The sequence below is a fragment of the Microcebus murinus genome, chromosome 24 (assembly GCF_040939455.1).
Source record: "Microcebus murinus isolate Inina chromosome 24, M.murinus_Inina_mat1.0, whole genome shotgun sequence".
Lineage (NCBI taxonomy): Eukaryota > Metazoa > Chordata > Mammalia > Primates > Cheirogaleidae > Microcebus > Microcebus murinus.
Window position 1 is genome coordinate 15,990,438 of NC_134127.1, and position 20,022 is coordinate 16,010,459.

The 20,022-nt window shown below is 38.7% G+C and overlaps 1 protein-coding gene across 2 annotated transcripts in view; it reads left to right on the plus strand.

Annotated features, from left to right (window-relative positions):
* The window catches only part of SLC7A2 (solute carrier family 7 member 2), a 63,994-nt gene extending 49,193 nt beyond the window's left edge, over positions 1–14,801 (plus strand). Inside the window, exons 7-12 of one of the 2 annotated variants that reach the window (XM_012785007.2) lie at positions 1,974–2,113; positions 5,406–5,508; positions 6,421–6,626; positions 7,696–7,862; positions 8,641–8,749; positions 9,664–14,801. In XM_012785007.2, the coding sequence (XP_012640461.1) occupies positions 1,974–2,113; positions 5,406–5,508; positions 6,421–6,626; positions 7,696–7,862; positions 8,641–8,749; positions 9,664–9,860 (922 nt within the window). In that variant the 3' untranslated portion in view covers positions 9,861–14,801. Of the gene's footprint in view, positions 1–1,973; positions 2,114–2,353; positions 2,491–5,405; positions 5,509–6,420; positions 6,627–7,695; positions 7,863–8,640; positions 8,750–9,663 lie in introns of both variants that reach the window. The other variant, XM_075997192.1, reaches the window with a different exon arrangement.
* The last annotated feature ends 5,221 nt before the right edge of the window (positions 14,802–20,022 follow it).

Genomic DNA, 20,022 nt, shown 5'->3' on the forward strand with positions numbered 1-20,022 from the left:
CCTACGAAATGTAGTCAGTGTCTAAAAAATTGCCTTTGTATGTTTTTAAAATATCCTAATATAAAGGAGTATATTATGCAACTATGTGTTCAATGGATTTGTGTTCAGATTACTCAAAATGGCCATATATCCTAGATCTGGTTTGGTAAAAAAAAAAAAGAATTGCCATATAAAAATCTTAAGTGTTTATAGAAACTACCTGCCCCCACATCAGTTAAGAGGCAGTTTTTCAAGATAATGATGGTCCAAGCTTCAGTAGAAATATATACGGCATTGGTACGCACACACATACACACACACACACATTCATCACACATATTCACATACATGTATATTATAAAACTTTAGGGTGTTTATCCTGATATGCTGCTTCACTGGCTTTGGTGTGACTCACAGTGCTACAGCCATCCTGTATCAGACCATATGTGCAGACTTACCTTAGCTGCTGTCTGTTCAAGCAATACTGCATCCGTGTGCATGGAAGCCATGTGCTGTGTCTTTTTTATATATAATGTGTTTTTTATTGGGAAATTCTGCCAGTTTTTCCTCTCACCACCAATCGGAGTAAACTTGATTTCAATGAGTGAAACTAGAAATCAGTGAGTGAACTAGAGTGAACTAGAAATCAATGTCTTGATTTCTAGACATTTCTGTCTAGAAACAGAAATGATCATTTGTAATGGTGGAAATTCACTCAAAATCTATGTGAAAAGAAAAAGGTAGTTGGATCTCAAATGTTCAGATTTTCGGTAGCTGCTAGTTTTAATACATTAGAACTCATTTCTCACGTTTCCCAAGCTACTTATTTGAAATGAACATAGGATCATAAGCAAGGTATTTCATTCTAGGGTTGTACTGGGCCATATGATAGAATATTCGTACAAAGGGAAAATTAATCTTTTTGCCTGATCACGTATTTTATTAAAGGGAAAGTAATTTTCTGAAAGTCTGAAATTAAACAAAGAAATCTTTTAATATAATTCATTAACCCTAACTTATTTTTTCCCTCTAAGTCTCTTTTATTCTCTAGTCAAGATAATATTAAGTAGCAATTAGACCCTATTGGTTTCTCAGTCATCTTCTAGTGTTGAGGTTTATTGTGAATAGCTTCAAGTAATTACAGAAATCTGAACTGTGACAGTACCATGCTACCATGGCCTTAGAAGGGATGGACAAAGATTCATTTGTAGCCAAGCTGAACCCAGCCTTATTAAAAAACAGAGAAAATGGATTTCTAAATAAAAATATTTTACTTGTTTTCTCTTAAATCATTATTTCTCACAACTAAGTAATATATGGAATGGTGTAGCCAGTAAACAAAAGTATTTCCAACATCTTAAGCAAAAATTGTCATACTAAACGTCACTGTTACTTTCAATTGTGGCTACTTCTGTGTACTAAATTTACTATAAGATGATCTTTTTTACGTTTGCTTACATTGATTATCATATCATGCTGGAAATTATTACCAATCTGATCAAAGATCAGGCTATATGAAAAAAATATTGGTAAAATAAATACAAAAAGCATATAATTATAAATAATTGTTACTATGAAATAAATTTGCTTAATCTCTTCTTTAATTACATATCAATTAAGGAATTTTATTTTCTGAATTATTGCCGTTAAAAATATCTTAATGAAATTGTTTCTTTTTTTTTTTTTTGGTAAATTCTTAATTACTTAGTTTTAATTCTGTAATAATTGTGTACATACACAGATTACTTGCAGTATTGTTTTTAGTCTGATAATTTTGCTGGGAATATATCTGCAGCAGAATAATGAGTAGCACAATATTTGTTAAAATATTAGCAAATATTTTTAAATGCCCATTCGTAGTGCATTTAAAAAATAGTAATACTTCATAATCACAACTGTTATGCTGAATTTTATATAATTACTTTATTTCAATTCTGGAATGTAACCTTGCATGAATGTGTTTGCCATACTGCATGTGTTTGCTTTTTATTCAGTCTTCTTGGATCCATTTTCCCAATGCCTCGTGTAATCTATGCTATGGCGGAGGATGGGTTGCTTTTCAAATGTCTAGCTCAAATCAATTCCAAAACGAAGACACCAATAATTGCTACTTTATCATCAGGTGCAGTGGCAGGTGAGAGAGAGTTGACTTTTATTATGAAAAGGGGATCTTGGTCATCCAGGACTCTGGAAAAAGTAGAAAGGTGGTTTTCTGTTATGATGTACGTGAAGTCCAGTACCTTTTTTGAGAATGTTTCCTATTTTGAATTGTTTTGGTTCTGCACTTTAGTGTGTACTGTCTTTGCCTGTATATATCTTTCTAGAAGAATACTTAAGATAACTTACATGTGGCTTATGAATTTTTCTGTTCTAGTCTTATGGGCTCTATGTTTCCTTTACCCCGAATTATGTTTGCGATGGCCCGGGATGGTTTACTGTTTAGATTTCTTGCCAGAGTGAGTAAGAGGCAGTCACCAGTTGCTGCCACGTTGACTGCAGGGGTCATTTCTGGTAAGCTTTACAAACATAGGCTTCTTCAGCATTGGACTGGAACATTCTGTTCGCATGCGTGGACTGATAAATAGGGTCTGCATGCTATGCATGTAAGTTAAGAAAAAAAAAATCACTGATTAATTAGCATATGAGCATTGGGATTAACATCTGAAAATCCTGGTGGTGATGGTGTACTGAAGTTCATTCTTAATTGACCATTTGGGGATTCTTTTTTTACTGTTTTGTTATTTGAACCTTTTGGGCTTCTAACAGATGTGCAAAGGGTTGTAATGGGTCTTCACTCAATACCATGCATTGCTTTTCCAATGAAAAAAACTAGCACATAAAATGCTATTAATTGATGCATAAAATTGTAATTAAAGCATTTATTATTTAATTTTTGACATATTAATGTTAAAATAATTATTTGATATTTTCTTATTTTGTCCAGGGTATAAGTTGAATATTGCTAAAGGACTGTAGGATTTTTGAAAAGCTGTTACCCATTCTTAATTAAGTATAAGAAATGTCAAAGATAATTTATACCTGGCCTTTGTAATCACTGCCCTCCGTGTGGTGGGTGTCCCTCCTTCCTGGGCCATCATGGTCCTTGAAGAGTTACTGACACATATGTCCTCTCCAACCCCATTGGGAATCTGTTTTTCCTTCCAGCAGTTTTGGTACTTATGTTGTGTTCAGAAAGTCCAGATTGCCTACATCTTGGCACATCTTAACATCCGTATAAAATGCCTTTGGCCAGATTCTTACTCCATGCAGAAATGGCGAATCTCTTCAGAGATTCTATAGATCAAGAGAATGTGGCCTTAAAGATCATGTTAGAGGAAGCCAAAGAAAGACTTTAGCAAGCTTTAGAGATAAAATGATAAACCGCAGGAGTTCGAAACCAGCCTGAGCGAGACCCCGTCTCTACCAAAAATAGAAATAAATTAATTGACCAACTAAAAATATATATACAAAAAATTAGCCGGGCATGGTGGCGCATGCCTGTAGTCCCAGCTACTCGGGAGGCTGAGGCAGGAGGATCGCTGAGCCCCGGAGATTGAGGTTGCTGTGAGCCAGGCTGACGCCACGGCACTCACTCTAGCCTAGGCAACAAAGTGAGACTCTGTCTCAAAAAAAAAAAAAAAAAAAAAAAATGATAAACCGTCTTGGCAGTAGAAATCCTGGCCAAAATGATAATTTTGTGTAGGCTCTGAATTGTTGGGAAATTAGGTTAGAGAAAGGTAATGCTTCATTATGTATAAGATGGGCTGTTTTTAAGGTCAGAAAGTATTTGTCTAAACAGTTCATTTTGTAAGCATTCTCTGATAAATTTGGCACTTTATTAGACATATGTTGGGAGGTCAAATCAATTATTTTCTCACACTTAGTTTCTGCCTCCCGTAAAATGAAGGTTTTGCTAAATGATCTCAAGCCCATTTTATTATTAAACAATACATTATGATATTAAAGATAGTCTTGCCAAAGGACCACTCATCTTATTTAATGCATAAAAACTTATTTTTTCCCAGTTAAAAAAAAAACTTGCCTAGTAATACTCTATATTTCAGAATTTATCCTTCTGCTTTATTCGGGAAGAATTTAATTTGGCACTATAGTAAGATATTAAAATTAATAATTAAAAGAAGGTCATTATAATAGACCACTTTTTAAAAATACTCTAAAATATTTTTTGTAGTTTTGTACTCCCATACCTCACTTTCTTTGTTTTTAACTTAGATCAGAGAGCTTGTATGAATAATTCATTATTTTCTTCCCTCGTGGCTACCTTATTTGGCTCTCTGTGATTCTTAAAAAAAAAAAAATTACTGAAATTTTAATAATCTAATACATAAGTGTACTAGCAATGAAGAGTTTTCAAAGTGAAGCATGCAGTGTATTTAAACAAACAGTGTGATACTGCAGAAGTAGTAGAAAGACCCTCAGGATGTTGGTTGAGGTGGAACTCTGTGTTTACCTAGTACTTGTAGCCTTGCTAAATTAGCCTGTCTATAAAATGGGCATAATCCTATTAGATTAAACCATGTGAAATTGCTGGGGTTTTTGGTCAAAAATAGTCAAGTACCAGCCATTTTATATGGCTAAAACTAAATAATAGCCCATCTCATAGGATCGTTGACTTGAAGATAAAATGAGATCATTGAGTTCATAGAGAGATCTGGAATACCATATAAATGGAACACAGTATCTACTTACAATGATAGGGAAAACTATGTGGTAAATTCAAGTCAATATTATCACTACTTTGATGTTTCAATGGAGAAAACAATAGCTAGGTACAAGTTGTATTATTTAACTGTTTGAAGTATATTTTGCTTTTTAACATTATCTCGATTTGGTGTGCAGGACTATAAATTGATTTCTCAGATATGGTCAGTCTACCTGGAATGGGTGGTTTTAATCATAGTAGAATTTAGCCTACATCCACAGCATAACTTAATTGAAAATTATTTTATTTTACTTTTTTAAAATGAAGATAATTTTGAGTTGTCTATGCTATAACTCATAATGCATATGGGAATTTAAATGATTATATAACATCCACAATGAAAGCCCTTTCTGTTCGAATGTTTTTGGCTAGCTAACGTTTTCTAGCAAGGTTTTTCTTCTGAAACATCAAAGGACAGTATTCTGTCATATAATATTTTCACTCTTTGTCAGGCCAAATATTTTTTAAGTAATCAAGTAGAATGTGCTTTGTACTTACTAGAGAGCTGAGGGCTTTTTAAGTCTGATTAACAGTAGGACCTAAAGAACATCTTACTGTGAGAGAGATATTTTTCTATACTTTGCTTAACTTATCCTTGGCACTAAAACAAAACATCTGTCAGTTGTCCCTGACTTGAAAGTTATTAACTGTATGCAGTTTCATCCTGGGCCATTCACTTCACTTTCTTTTGTTTTCCCAATAGCTGTGATGGCATTTCTGTTTGACCTGAAGGTGCTCGTGGACATGATGTCCATTGGCACGCTCATGGCCTACTCCCTGGTCGCAGCCTGTGTTCTCATCCTCAGGTGAGTTGCCAGGTGGTTCTGCAGGGTGTGCCATGTAGGGCAGAGGGAGTGAAGAAAGTGAGCACTAACCATCCTTGCTTTCCAGGAACTAACGGTCTCACCAAGGTGAGGCCTGGTCCATGGAAACATCCATGGGAGTGCAAGAAGCATACTTGGTTCTTTGCAAAGAATCAAATACAGTTTGATCATGAGTGACAGGTTGGCCTACTCTGTGTGACAGGCAACTTCTCATGTTGTGTAAAGACACTTAAAAATACTATACTTTTTGTCTCAGTATTCAACTGCTAAGATTTTATGCTAAAGATTTAATCAGAGGCAAACACAGATGTATGTAAAGGATCTTTATAGAAAAGGTAGATTACAATAGTGAAAAAAAAATGGAACTAACCTGAATATCAGTCAACAGGAGCATGATTAAATAAATGAGGATACAGGTATTCCTGGCACTTCTACAGTGAATAAAATGATATTTAATTATACAGAGAAATATATCAGTTTCAGAATACAAAGCTACACTATATATAACATCAAGTTAAGTAACTTATTTAATTAACCTATATTAAAGTTATTTAACTTTATGCTATTTGTTATTGAGTTTCTGTGCTGCTTTCATGAACCTATGGGCATAGATAATTTCAGAATCATCATTCTGTTGTCACAGTTGCCTCCCTCTAAAATTTAACTTTCTTCTGCATCTAATATATAACTTCCTAAATTAAGTGGCTGCAGGTCTTTTATTGGAAAGGTCAGTGGCCTGGCTCAGCACGTTCTGGGGCTGGAGGCATGAGAAGTATTGATTTACCAGCACACGCTGTGACTCTGTGAGGCGTCCTACTTAGAGTTGTAGGTGCTTGTTTCATTTGGGCCAGTGTCTATTGGAGATTAAAGACACAAACATTTATTTGGGGATAGGTACCAGCCCAGCTTATCTTACGAGCAGCCCAAATATTCTCCTGAGAAGGAAGGTCTGGAAGCATGTCCCAGCGCCACCTCGAAAAGCGAGTCCCAGGTCACCATGCTGCAAGGACAGGGGTCCATCCTGCAGAGCCTCTTCAACCCCTCCCTTCTGCCTACGCAGCAGTCGTCTTCTCTCGTGAGCTTCCTGGTAGGATTCCTGGGTAAGTCTTTCTCCCTGTATCCGCCGTAAAGATCCAGAAGACATGAGTAGCTGGAGCTGGTACAGTGCGAGAGGGGACAGAGGGTCTCCTATTTCCCTGGAATGTGTTAGGAACCAACCCGAACCCTGAAATTGCCACCTAAAGAGTCACTAGTAGTTGAGATCGTCTTTGTACCAGCAGGATAAGTTGATCATATCTCGACAATTGAAAAAGAGAGGAAGAAATTCCCCAAGGTGGGAGTGGCAGCAGGACAAGCTGGCCCATGTCATCGGCTGTCAGGGTGCTCTCTGTGGAAGCACCAGGCCAAGTACACCTGCACCAGTGACTGAACTGGAACCCGATGGGATTGGGGGGCAATGTAGACATTCCTTGTTTTCCCACCCGCAGTTACACAATGAGTCATATTTTCAGCAACGTTTATTGAGCATCATCTATGTGCCAGGCACCTTGCTAAGCAGTGGGGAGATCGAGAGAGCCGGTCGGTCCTTGCTCTCACTGGGTCTACAGGACAGAATCGTTGGTGACAAGCTAGGGAAGTGCAGGTTTCTCCCAGGGCAGATAGGAGGGGCCCCTCACACAGATGTGATGGTCAGAGGTAGGCTGAGTGGGTGCTGATATCATTCCTCTGCAACAGAAAGAAAAGGTGCAGAGCATGTGGTATCATTAATATACATTTACAGCAGCCTAAAATAGACAGACTTGCCATTTCCCATTGGAAAGAAAGGGAAGTGTCCACCCCGGTAGCATCCCATCCATCATGTGATAGAGCCTGAGGGTGACAAATGAGGACGCAGGTGGCACACAGGCAGGTAGAGCAAGATGGCAGCACCACGAACGAGGCTGACTTCTAAGGAGGGGAGAGTGATGAGTAAACTGGATGAGTGTCCTAAATCGGCGAAATCTCCAATCCCACCGTGGAATTTCTTTCTGCGATGAAAAAGAAGAAAGGTCGTCAGGGAGAATCTTCGCATTTGGCAAAATAGATACGTAAAGACCTTGAGGTTTGAACGGAGCGACCTGAGTTGAGCGCGTGTGCTGACCTTGCTTTATGTCCTTGTCACCCTGGCAGCGTTTCTCATCCTGGGCCTGAGTGTCCTGACCACCTACGGGGTTCCGGCCATTGCCCGGCTGGAGGGCTGGAGCCTGGCGCTCCTCACGCTCATCCTGCTGCTCTGCGCCGCCGTGGTCCTCGCCATCTGGAGGCAGCCCCAGAACCAGCAGAAAGTGGCCTTTATGGTACGTGTGGTGAGGATGAGAGATCTGCAGCATTCCGTGCACCTTCTCTGTAGGTTCGTCTGGGGAGTTGTTTCCAGGAAAAAAAAAAAAAAAGAAATCTTCTGCCGAAGTTAACCAGTGAATGAGAGTGTCAGAATCCTTTGACATGTTCCTTGTGGTCACCGTGTCCTCCCTACGTTGGGTGTCTTACTGCCTTTGTCAAAAACTTGAGTATGATCCCATCACAGGAGTATTATGTTTATTAGTATGCAAATTTCTTGTTATATAATCTATTGTATTCATAACAGAAAAATAAGCAGAATATCTTATTTTTAGAAATCCAGTGCCCTTTCTTAAGGTTTTATCCTGCAAGTTGAAGTTATCCTGTCCCAGTTGAACTCAGAGCAGGTTTTGGCTTGAAGAGGGCTTCCTGGAAGTACCCGCTGGGATACACGTGTGTCCAGAGTTCTGGAGGCTTGCCATGTTGATGGCCGAACTGAGCCAGTAAACCCCAAATGAAACTAAACCCCAGAACCAATGTTACCTTGATGATGATGCAGGTGTTAGCAGGTTGAAAAAATCTCCTATTGCCCTAAGCTTCAGTAAATAAAATGGGATTCTCCTTTTGGTGATCTCTGGAAGCATGGTTTTTGTTCCGGTTGCCCTTTTTGCAGGAATATACAGTTACTGACATAGTGTGAAAGTATGTATGTCAGATTAATTGCCATCATGTTGAAATAATTGGGGGAACGTGTTTTCAAAACGTGAATACACACTAAAGGATCGTTTTCCACCTTAGGTTCCATTCTTACCATTTTTGCCGGCATTCAGCATCCTGGTGAACATATACCTGATGGTCCAGTTGAGTGCGGACACTTGGATCAGATTCAGCATTTGGATGGCACTTGGTAGGTCTTCTAAGGTGTTAGCTTCCCGAACTCTGGCCCTCTCTCTCTCCTGTTCACGTGCTGTGATGAGAGAAATGCATCCTCCTCCCCATCCTGGAAATAAAGGCTTTGTATAGTTTTTTCCTTTCCCAATGCTTAAAACATCTAAGTGCTACCTTTCCAAGGTGTTTTCAAATAGCTTTTTTAATTCAAATCTCCCAGTAATCCTGTAGAACCACATAGGTTCTATTTTTCTCCAACTTGCAAGTGAGAAAAATGAAGCCCAGAAAAAGACATTTTATATCAACCCAAAACTCTCAACCAATTTTCTAAAATAAAGCTACAGCACAGCAAAATGCCTACATATAACTAATTATCTTAAGAGGGTACCTAACACATTGCCTCCTAATCCACACACAATCAGCGTGGCTGTCAATCAGCAGTTGCTTTTTCACAGTTCTTTAGCCTCTCCTGGTGACAGTGACATGTATGAGTCATGTCCATGTCCCCTTTGTCAATCCAGGGCATGCCTTCTAAAATATCTGGCCATGACTCTGATTCTCCGCTACTTGTGTTCAGGATGTGATTTGAGACTTTATCCCATTTGCCGTTTTGTTTATAGTATGGTATAGAGTTTTGAGAACATAAATATAATTTTTTTTCCTGTATAAACATTGTCTAAAAAACTTGTTAAGAGAAAAACATATTCTATAAAGTTGGGATCTTAAAAATGAAGAAGCACATTCTACCAGGAAAACATTTATCAAGGAGCCCTTCTGTGGGGTATCTTGTGTTTACATTTTAATCTTCTAAAATAGCACAGGCAGAGAAGACTAAAAACCCTATCAAGTTCTGTATTAAAATTTGCACATTAAAACAGTCATCTCCTGACACACCTTGAAACATTGATTTTTTTTTTCCCCCTTCCCCAAAAGGTTTCGTGATTTACTTTGCTTATGGCATTAGACACAGCCTGGAGGGTAATCTGAGAGATGAAGATGATGGTGAAGATGCTTATTCAGACGACATTAATGCAGCAACAGAAGAGAAATCTGCCATTCCAGCAAATGACCATCACCAAAGAAATCTCAGTTTACCCTTCATATTCCATGAAAAGACGAGTGAATGCTAATGCTGGCAGGAGCTGAGCTGGTCACGGTCTTAACATACATATCCTACATTGAGTAAACCATGACAGGATGTCATCATCATGCTAGGTCGTCATGGGTGCTGCACACATAGTTCACCCTGAGTAGTACTTACTCATCTGGACAGCATCTCCCCAGATGGTGAATTATGTGCCCGGGAAACCTGAGCTCTTTCCTCCGTGATGAGTATCCCCCAAATAGTGGGAGTGTGTGTGTGTGCGTATGTATGCGTGTATACGTTTGGGAACATGAATGTTCGAAGTGAGTTGGTATTTTGCTATTACTGTGTTACATTTTTTTTCAGTGTTGTCATTCATCAATGGCATATACTGCACATCCTGAAATAGAGGTGAATCCCCGAATAGAAAAGCTTTGTTGGCGGCCCCGCTAGTTGAAGACATAGTGGTCGCTCTTCCATATTAGGCTTCATTCATGTCCATTTCGAGCATGCTAAAAATGTAGCTACCCATCACGGTGTCATGGCGTCTGTCACTGGTCAGAGGTGAGAGGAAGGGGTAAGGATGGAGCCTTTTCTGGAAGTTGTAAATGCCAACAGTGGGCGTGGTACAGATTTTTTTTTTTTTTCCTGTGGGGTAGGATAGTTTGCTAAAACTTTAGCCAACTGGAGTGTTAGCTTGTGTCATAGTACATGGATAGGAGTAGAATTCCATGTCACCAGCTGCCATCCCTTGAACTCTTGTCTTTGAGATAAGTGGTCCTCATCGATGAGACCTTCCCCTACTGTGAATGATGTGCCCCCTCAGCCCACTCAGGGACTTGAGAGAGGTGCTGTGATCTCCTTGGGACCCTTTAGACTAAGCAGTAAAGGTTTTCTCCTGGGCCGGAGAGCTCGTGCGAGTGGCCACAGTGAAGATCTCAGAGTAGAACACATGCTTGCATAAATAGACACCAAGCATCCTTTTTTAAAAAGTCACTTAAAATTTTAAGCCAACACACCCTCCCAGAGCACACAGTTGGTGGAATGATTCATACCTTTACCATGACTTATTAACTAAATCACAGTTCAGGTTTTGTTAACTTCACCAGGCAGAGTTCACTCCTGTGTTGCTGTTTTTGTTTTATCTCGCCCTGGATGTGAGCAGCTACCACAGCAAATTCTTATCTTTACTACACACAGAAGAGGTAAAGATGAAGGAAGATTAAGAAAATTCCCCTATTCTGATATATATTAAAGTGCCCAGTCAGATGTTACGGGACATTTGGCCCAATTTAAGGGGCTCAGATCTAATTTGCCTCTGACGTTTCTTTTGGAAACATTTGGGGGTGTTTTTTTTCCTCTTCCCTGCCCCCCACAAATTGTTGAGCACTTTTTATTCCTTTTACTTTTAAATGACCACACTAAGCCTGTGAATACAAGCTCCAGTATTGTGCAATGATCCAGCAATGGTTGGGGAAGCAAATAATTTGGTTGACATTACTTAAAACTTCAAGCTAAAAAATTAACCAAATGGAATTAAAGCTATCTGGACACAGTAACCTTTGTATATGAGTAAATAAATTTTTATACGTAAGATTTTCTAATTGCTCTATCTTACTTTTTTGGGCTCTGTAACAATGGACTATTTATCTGTAGTGTGTTTTACTTCCCATCAATTATTTTTTGTACAAATAATTAAACAGTTCACTAGATGAGGCCAGAGGCTCGACATGAGTATGTGGGTGACATTTCCAGGACACCATGGCGAACATTACCAAGCATGCTAGTTGACCCGCATCATCCAAAGGCAAGGAGAGCGTTGTTTTTTTTCCCTTCGTAGTTCCAAGAGGTCGGTTATTTTGTTGATGCCATTAAAAAGCAATTGTTTTGAATAGCCAAGAGTTTATTGTGACTAAATGTCACACGAGCAGGTAGAAAGCCTGGGTTTCTGGCTGCTAGTGTTGTAGCATCCCTGACACAGAACTCATCACTGACATTCCACAGTTTCCAGGGTGCGCGTGGTAAAATCTGAAGCCCAGAATTCTCTTTCAAGCTGCACGTTTTCCTGGAGAAGGAGTTGGGAAAGCAAGGAGTAAAATATTTTTGTAAGGACTGTAGGCACAATCATGAGTCCTTGCTGTCACAGCAGGATCCTGAGAACCCCTTTTATTCCAGAAGCTAAAATAGGGCCCTTCACACAGGGAACGTGAGCAAGTTCATATATGAATATTTAAATCTTTAACAAAACCAAGAAATGTGTTTAGAGTGTGATAGGCAGCTAAAGCTATTATACCTACTGTGTTCAGTTAGAAGCAGAATTTAGTTAAAAGTTATTTTTCCACCTTAAAGTACTTTGCAAGCACAAATATCATGAAAAGATGCTTTGGCAGTGACTGCATTTTTTTTTTCCTGTGAAGACTCAAATGGATGCATGTGTTTGTAAACACAGTTACATATGTATGTGTGAGTATACATGTGTGTGTATGTGTGTGTGTGTGTGTATTTCAAAGGTCAGTGTATAAGTAAGTTGCGTTCATGATGGGCTTTGGATATAATATCTATGTGGGTAAAAAAAAAAACCAGCTATTGTGGAGAAAAATTAATGTTTTATGTTGATAGATATGCTTATACAAATTTTTTAGGTTTTAAACTATTTTAAAACATATAGCAATTTTATATGTATATTTTCCATAGATAGATTCCTTAAGAATATTTATAATGTTTCTAATATGAAATCACTAAACCCTAGTGCATATAACAGGTGCTTTATAATCTGAAATGGAGTGGGGGCAGCAAACATTTGGATATTACTGTTTACTTGTTTCTGCGACACTTTCTCTGACTTATCTGTCCTGGTCTGTGTTTCTTAGTCAAAGCCAGTACTACTAGCTCTTTGGCACTTCTCTATTCCTACCTTTGAATTCATCATCTTTTGAACAAAAATGTTGTTTTTACTTTCTTAGAATTATCAAAATGTTTTGTGTAGATTTGACTAGTGGTCCGTCAAACTTACATAACGTCATCTTCGGAAATTAAAGAATACATATGCACATTCTTTTATCATAATAATTCTGATTGAGTAAAAGCAGCTTAAATTGCTTTCCTTTTTTACCCTCAGAAATACATTTTCAACCTTGTTAGTGAGAACTTCTCATACTAGCACCTTAATTTTATACGCTCAAAAAAGAGAATGACTTGTGAATTAAGGCCTAAAGGCAATGCTATTTATGAGGAAAACTTATGTTGGAACCTTTGAAATATACTAAAATACAGATTATCTTAATCACACTTTCCTCAGAGATAAACATCAAAAAAACTAAGACTAAAACATCATTTGAGACATACGTAGCTGGATAGATATAAAAGAAATAGTAATGTTGAAATACAGAACTTTACTATAACCAACCATAATTGATAGAAAATATCATTTGCAGGATTATCTTCTTTTAGAAGATAGCCTCTCTTCTTTTAATTTTTATGAATAAAGGATTTTTTAATTTAAACATTAGCCAAAATATTTCCAAAGTCCTGGGTGTTTGCAGGTGGTTGTTAAATTTGTTTTCAATAAAACACTTTGAATATTTTGGATTAGAGTCTATTTTTATCAAATTATTTTCTAAATTGTCCCAAGACTACAAACCCCAGGATGAAACTGTGCCAAGATTCCCACTCTCCCTTCCCTGTGCTTTATTTATTGATTTCTCCTGATATGTTTCAAGTGATTGTTAGTTAACACCAAAAATACAATTTCCATGGGACTTTAAAAGATTGGGTTTAGCATGTACATCATGGGTTATTAAAGTTTACATGGTTCTTGTTATTTGGGGAGGTGAGTTGAGATTAACTGTCCTTTTTGCTAGTGCCAAAACAATGCCTTCTTTGTACACTTTTCTACTTTATAAAGTTCTCCAACATGTTGTTAAATGTCAAGGGGAAACGTACTGAAGTTCATGTAGTAAATAAATGCCAGCAAAGGTCATTTTTTTTTCTAGTCACGTAGATGTGAAAATAAGGTTGCTTGACTTTGTTGTTTAGCTGAGATTTTTTTTTTCTTGTACCGTTATATTTAAACACTTTAAAATAGGTTTCTGGATTCTGAGAAGTCTGAGCTTTTATTGTTATTGGTTTGGTTGTTGGTTTTTTTGTAATATTCATTCTTGTTTGTATGTACACAGTTTAGTCTTACTGATTTCAAGTGCATTTTGTCATGGCTTCACCCAATCGGTAATGCTATGTGCTGGAGCGCCATACTTAGCTTCTGTTCGCCATGGCTGAAGCCACTACCACAGTCTCTGGGCCTCAAAGAGCCTTCCCTGACCACTGACAGCCTGTGGGGATCATAACCAGGACCCCAGGCTGATGCCAGGGTCAGGCAACCTGCAAAGTGTGAGCATCCGAAGATACCCTTCCTGGGTGGGGTCTTAGAACGATGGGATAGAAGTGAAAGACTTCAAGTGAAACAAGATAGTGTGGGGTCTCCAGTTTCATTTCCCAGTATCCCATGAGTAGATCAAGATGAATAAGGACCAAGGAACCTCTATGACTCATGGAAGGGGTAGCTGATTCCTGGAACTGGAACAGGAGGGCCTGGCCTGTCACAGTCCTCACACATGCAGTGACAAGACAGCCTTGCTGTGCAACGTGTATGGCCAAGACCCAGGCGGTGAAGAGCCTTGTATTGCCCACACCTGACTGAAGAGCTCTTTATCTTCATTGTCCAGTGGGGGTGCCCAGTTGTTCTATTGCTTTATTTTGTATCATTGTACTTAATAGAAACTGTTCACAGGGCCCAAAACCCTACAGAAATTACATGTCTGTAAAAACCAACAAAGACATTGGATCTGTGTGAATGTAAAGACTATTTTGTTTAGTACGTAATTTTAAATTCAAATGTTTTAAATGATAATCATTATTCCTTTTTACTGACAAAGTTGGGTTCTTTTTTAGCATTTGTAATAAAAACTGTTGCTGCTTGACCACTGTAAAATGTGCTTTCTGATGTGTCTCTGTATTTTTAAAATACATTTGAATATGACTTGTCATAATGTAGCATGCATATGTATCACACATACCAAATGCATATGTTCCATACTTATTTAAACTCTTTTTTGTTTGTAAACTTTTAAAGCTCAGAGTATAGTAAAATCTACATCGAAACAATTATATTGGTAAGAATACTCAGCCGGCAGCCGAGGGCCAACTGTATGACTAGCAAGTACCATGAGATACATACCCTTCATCCTCGTGGAACATTCCAGAAAATATCAGTTGCTCCTGAAGCATGACACCCTGGGATCACACATCTGAGATCCTACCACTTCAACTGCCATTTAGTGAACCAGTCACTTTGACACTTCTGATCTGAAAGAAGCTCCTCAAATACTCATTGTATCATAGCCTTTGATAATTAGTGATCAGTTATATGTAAGACATTTTTCTCTATAGCAAACAAACATTTATTAACTTCAACTATTTCTACCCTCTGATGAGGGAGAAGTCAGAGAGCTTTTTAATATGATTCTAAGTTATTTAAAATTACAAATCTCTTGAATTAGCTTGCTTTTTTCCGCTTCTGGTTTTTTGTTTGTTTTTGAGACAGAGTCTTGCTCTGTCGCCTAGGCTAGAGGGCAGTGGCATGACTTTAGCTCACTATAACCTCGAATTCCTGCCTCAGCCTCCCGAATAGCAGGGACCACAGGCATGAACAACCACGCCTGGCTAGTTTTTTAATATTTTGTAGAAATGGGGTCTCACTGTGTTGCACAGGCTGGCCTCAAACAATCCTCCTGCCTCAGCCTTCCAGAGTGCTGGGATTACAGCATGAGCCACTGCACCTGGCCGAATTAGCTTGTTTAATTTTGAAATGTCTTTGCGTATATAGTTAGTTCCTATTGATTCTAGTAAATTGGAGAGAGCATATTGCATTTTTAAAACTTTAATACGGTCAATTTAGCCAGCACTGAAACCCAGGCTAAAATAGCTATTTGCCAAGTGGAAGGCTAAAACAATTTAATTGTTGGCTTGGTTAGAATTGCAGCTCTGGATTTTGGTGCTCCACCTTTTGCTCTGGCACCGTGAGATCACCAGAAGGAATTAATCCCCCAGAAGCTCTGTCTGGGCTGTGGGTCCAACCAGGAGCCCCTGGAAGTGGGAACATGATTTCCTTAGTGTTTAAAGATGACCATAGAGAGGTTTCCTTTTTGGGCTAAGGGCTCAAAGCCCATGGATTGCTAAGGGATTACAATGAGAAGTTCCATTTGTCTGTGTGGAAAGAATGATTCATGTCATCTCATAAAATATCTCAAAAAATTCTCAGACATACAAAAAATAACTCTCATCACATTATCTCAATTTGTCTTTTAAAGTAGGTCAAAGTATAGGTGGAACTATCTAGAAAGAAACTGAACTCAATACTGATTTCCTTAAGTGAACCTTCCTAGTAGCAGGAACCTTCCTTGGTAGCCACCTCTTATATACTTTTAGGTACCAGAGATATCAGATGTCACAAATCCCGGGTAAAGAGTCTTTGTTACTCTACTAAGATTGGAGCAGTCAACAGGCAGAGGAAAATAAGATAGGGACTGCACTACCCAGGGTGGCCCCAAATCTCCCCAGTGGGAAGCAAGCCAGTTTTGGGGCTCTGGGTCCCTTAACCTACAAACACTACAGCGTTGTCATGGTTCAGGATTCTGGGGTTCCCCAATGAGTGAGTCGATAAGTCACCAGAATCTTTTCTTGACTGGTCATCGATACCTGATAATTCTTCATGCAAGGACCAAGGGTTTCACTGTCCTGGTAAAAATCAGGCTTAAAATACCAATGTTTTTGGCAGAAGTATTGATTTAAATTGGCATGAAGGTATGAGGATTGACAGTAAATGCTTTCCAAAAAGAGCATTTACAGCAAGTAAGCAGGGGAAAGCAAATAGATGAGAGATCATTGTGGGGGAGGGGATTAAGTAAAGAGAAAGAACAGAGGAAGGACTGAAAGTCTTAAGTCACATGTCTCCTATTTTACATTTCAGCTTTGAATTGTGCCTTCCTTCCATTGCCACTTAGAATTGCTCTGGCAACTAATGAATAGGTGACCCCGTACTAACAACATGTTGTATTCTGGAGCTAGGAAGGTGATTTCTTTTGCCTCGTTGATTTTAAGTAGACTAAAGTTTCCAGGATCCTTGCCTCACCCTATGGTGTCTCTTGATGAGTGGCTCTGGGATCATCAAAAATGTCTGGCATTTCTATTAGAATGTAGTTTTCAGGGAGTGTCATATTTAAAACTACTAAAGTTAGCTCCTGCTAAAATCTTGAAGCACTCTTTTTTGTAAAAAAAAAAAAAATTCATCTTGACTATATTTATATAGTTAATGGAGACAAGTTAGAGAAGTTAAATGTTCTTGGGGATGGGGAAAGGATGGCCAAAATATTGGCTGATTTGTTTTTTGTTTTTGCTTACCTAATAAATTCCTGATAGTATTGATTCCTTTGAAAAGGGGAAAAAAGTAGTGAGGGCAAAGGAGTATGGAGATTTTTCTAGGACTGCTGAGTAGTCATTGAAAACCACCATTCATTAAAGTTTACAGTGAAAATTTTATAGGTAAAATAATTTACAAACAAGGAAATCATAATGGAAGCACTGAAATCTCACTGTGACCTTTTCATCCATCAGATACACATTGTATACCAGCTTGTGCTTCTAAGGAAAATGGAAAGAAATACACTTTTGTAGACCTAGGTCTACAAATGCAGCCTTTCCCCCACCACCCCTGAATCCTGAATCACACTCAGTTCTCTCACTCTTCCACTCCTGATTTTTTACTTCTCCCTCTGCTATTCTCCTCTTTTCTTTGCAACTCCCCATTTGTTAAGCCAATGCAAGGAACCGTGGCCATCGCTCTTCAGAGAAAGATAATAAAGCATGGCCACTCAGATAATACTCTGCCCTCCCAAAAGTGATAGTGAGTCCCTGGATACCACTTTTACAAGGTGTTTCTGTGTTTTCATCTTCCTCTCTTCCCACATAAGGAAGTAGGTGATTCAGGAGAGGCGTGGATTCCCTGGGCTGTTCTATCCCTGAACCACTCTATGTTTCCTGGAGTTAGGGGTCAGTGGATTATAAACACTAAAGGCTAATGCAAGAGTGAGGCAGAGGTAGCAGACAGGCAGCAGCTAATAAACACACACAAAAAATGGGTGTTGCAGGTATCATGATCATTTATCTAGAAACCTAAGAGATCAACGGAAAACTATTTAGACTAATAAGAGTGTTCGTTAAGGTGACCGGATACAAGCTAAACATACGAAAGATTTACCAGGACTTAGAAAACCAGGCTTCAAGTTGTACTAGAGTTAGAGCTACAAGATAGCGCTTATTTTAATTGGCCAACATTGTAGCATTTGTTGGAGGCAAAATGGAAAAGATAAACATAGAGATTCTAATAATAAAATTCTTTCTTACTCTAGAGATGAAGCACATGATTTTTATAGTGAAATCAAACCCATTAAAAACACAGCTTTGAAAAAAAGAAAAGGAAACAAAAATCCCCCACAGCTTTGGCAGTTTTATTTTTCAAACTGAAAGTCATCTTGAGATTGTTTCATTCAGGGATAATAAGCCTTGTGATTAAATAGAAAGCCCCTTCTTATACTTCTCATAATTTACTTCCTATACTTCTCATAATTCCTGCTCCTATCCTAATACAGACCCCACTATTAGTTTGCTAGGGCTACTTAAACAACAGAAAAGTATTTTCTCACAGTTCTGGAGGCTGGAAGTCTGAGATTAAAGTGTCAGCAGAAATGATTCACTCTGAGGCTTCTTTCTTTGGCTCTGAGATGGCCTTGGTCTTCCCTCTTTGCTTGTGTCCGCATCCAAATCGCTTCTTCTTTTAAGGATACCAAAATTGGGTTACAGCCCACCCTAATGAGACCTTATTTTAATTTTATTACCTCTTTTAAGCCCCTACCTGCAAATACAGTCACATTCTGAGGCACTGCAGGTTAGGACTTCAGCAAATAAATTTTTTTTGGGGGGGACACACCTCAGCCCATAACACAAATCTAGGATAAGTGTCATGTGTCTGCATTTAGCTAAAGTGTATGTGATATAGAAGAGGCTTGGGAAATAGAATTCCAAGATTGTTTTCTATATACCAACGTTAACCAGTTTGAAAAGGCAACGGGGAAAATTTTAATTCACAATGGCAAAACAAATGTATAAACAAGCAAAAATGAGAAATAAGCCTAATAATTATTAAGCTTACATGGAAAAAATAAGACTTACCTGGAAAAAATACAACTTTGTAACTCTATAGCTGTATAAGTGTTTAACTATATGACCATATACACACACCAAATTTATGTATATGTACACACACACACACACACACACACACACATACACACCAAATTTAGCTAAAGTGTATTTGATAGAAAAGCGAGTTGGAAATGCAGAACCCAAAATTGTTGTCTAAATACCAGCATTAGCCAATTAGAAAAATGTCATGGGTCTATAAAAGAAGACCTGAATAAATGAAAACATCCATAACATTATGACATTCCTGGATTGGAAGACTCGGTAGTATAAATATAGCCCATTCTTCCCCAAGACATAAACTCAGTGCAATCATAATCAGAACACTTTTTATGGAGATTAACAAGTGCTCAGCGAGAGGAGATGAGGTCTGTACTAAACCTTGTCGGATGAGTGAAGCCAGAGAGGGCAGGCGCCCAAACTCTCTAGAATCTGAGCCTTTGAAGGGTTTGAGTAGGGTGAGGCTTTCTAGGGTTTCATTTGCAAATAGATCTAATTGCTAAAGACAGACTGGATTTCGAGCAAGAAGGAGGGGCAGGGAGACCAATCAGGACCCGCGGCCACTCTACTGATTGATGAGAGAGGAGCCCTGAGCCAGGGCAGGGAAGAGCTCAGTAGTTATGGCAAAAAAGGGTGAACTTGGTGCACAGTCAGCAGGGAGGAGAGAGGGAGGAAAAGGAGGCGTCTAGACTGAACCCAGGGCTCCAACACCACGTGAGAACGGAGCGGTCACTCATGGAGTCAGAATAGAAAGGGATCTCAGCCCAGGCAGACTGAGCCACTTCTGTGTGTGTTCCCCAAGTTCTCTGTTCAGAATTCCCCCCAGAAGGCAACACACATCTCATTGCAGTGGTCTAAATGCTTGTCACCAGGCTGGTGTCTGCTCCTTAAAAGGA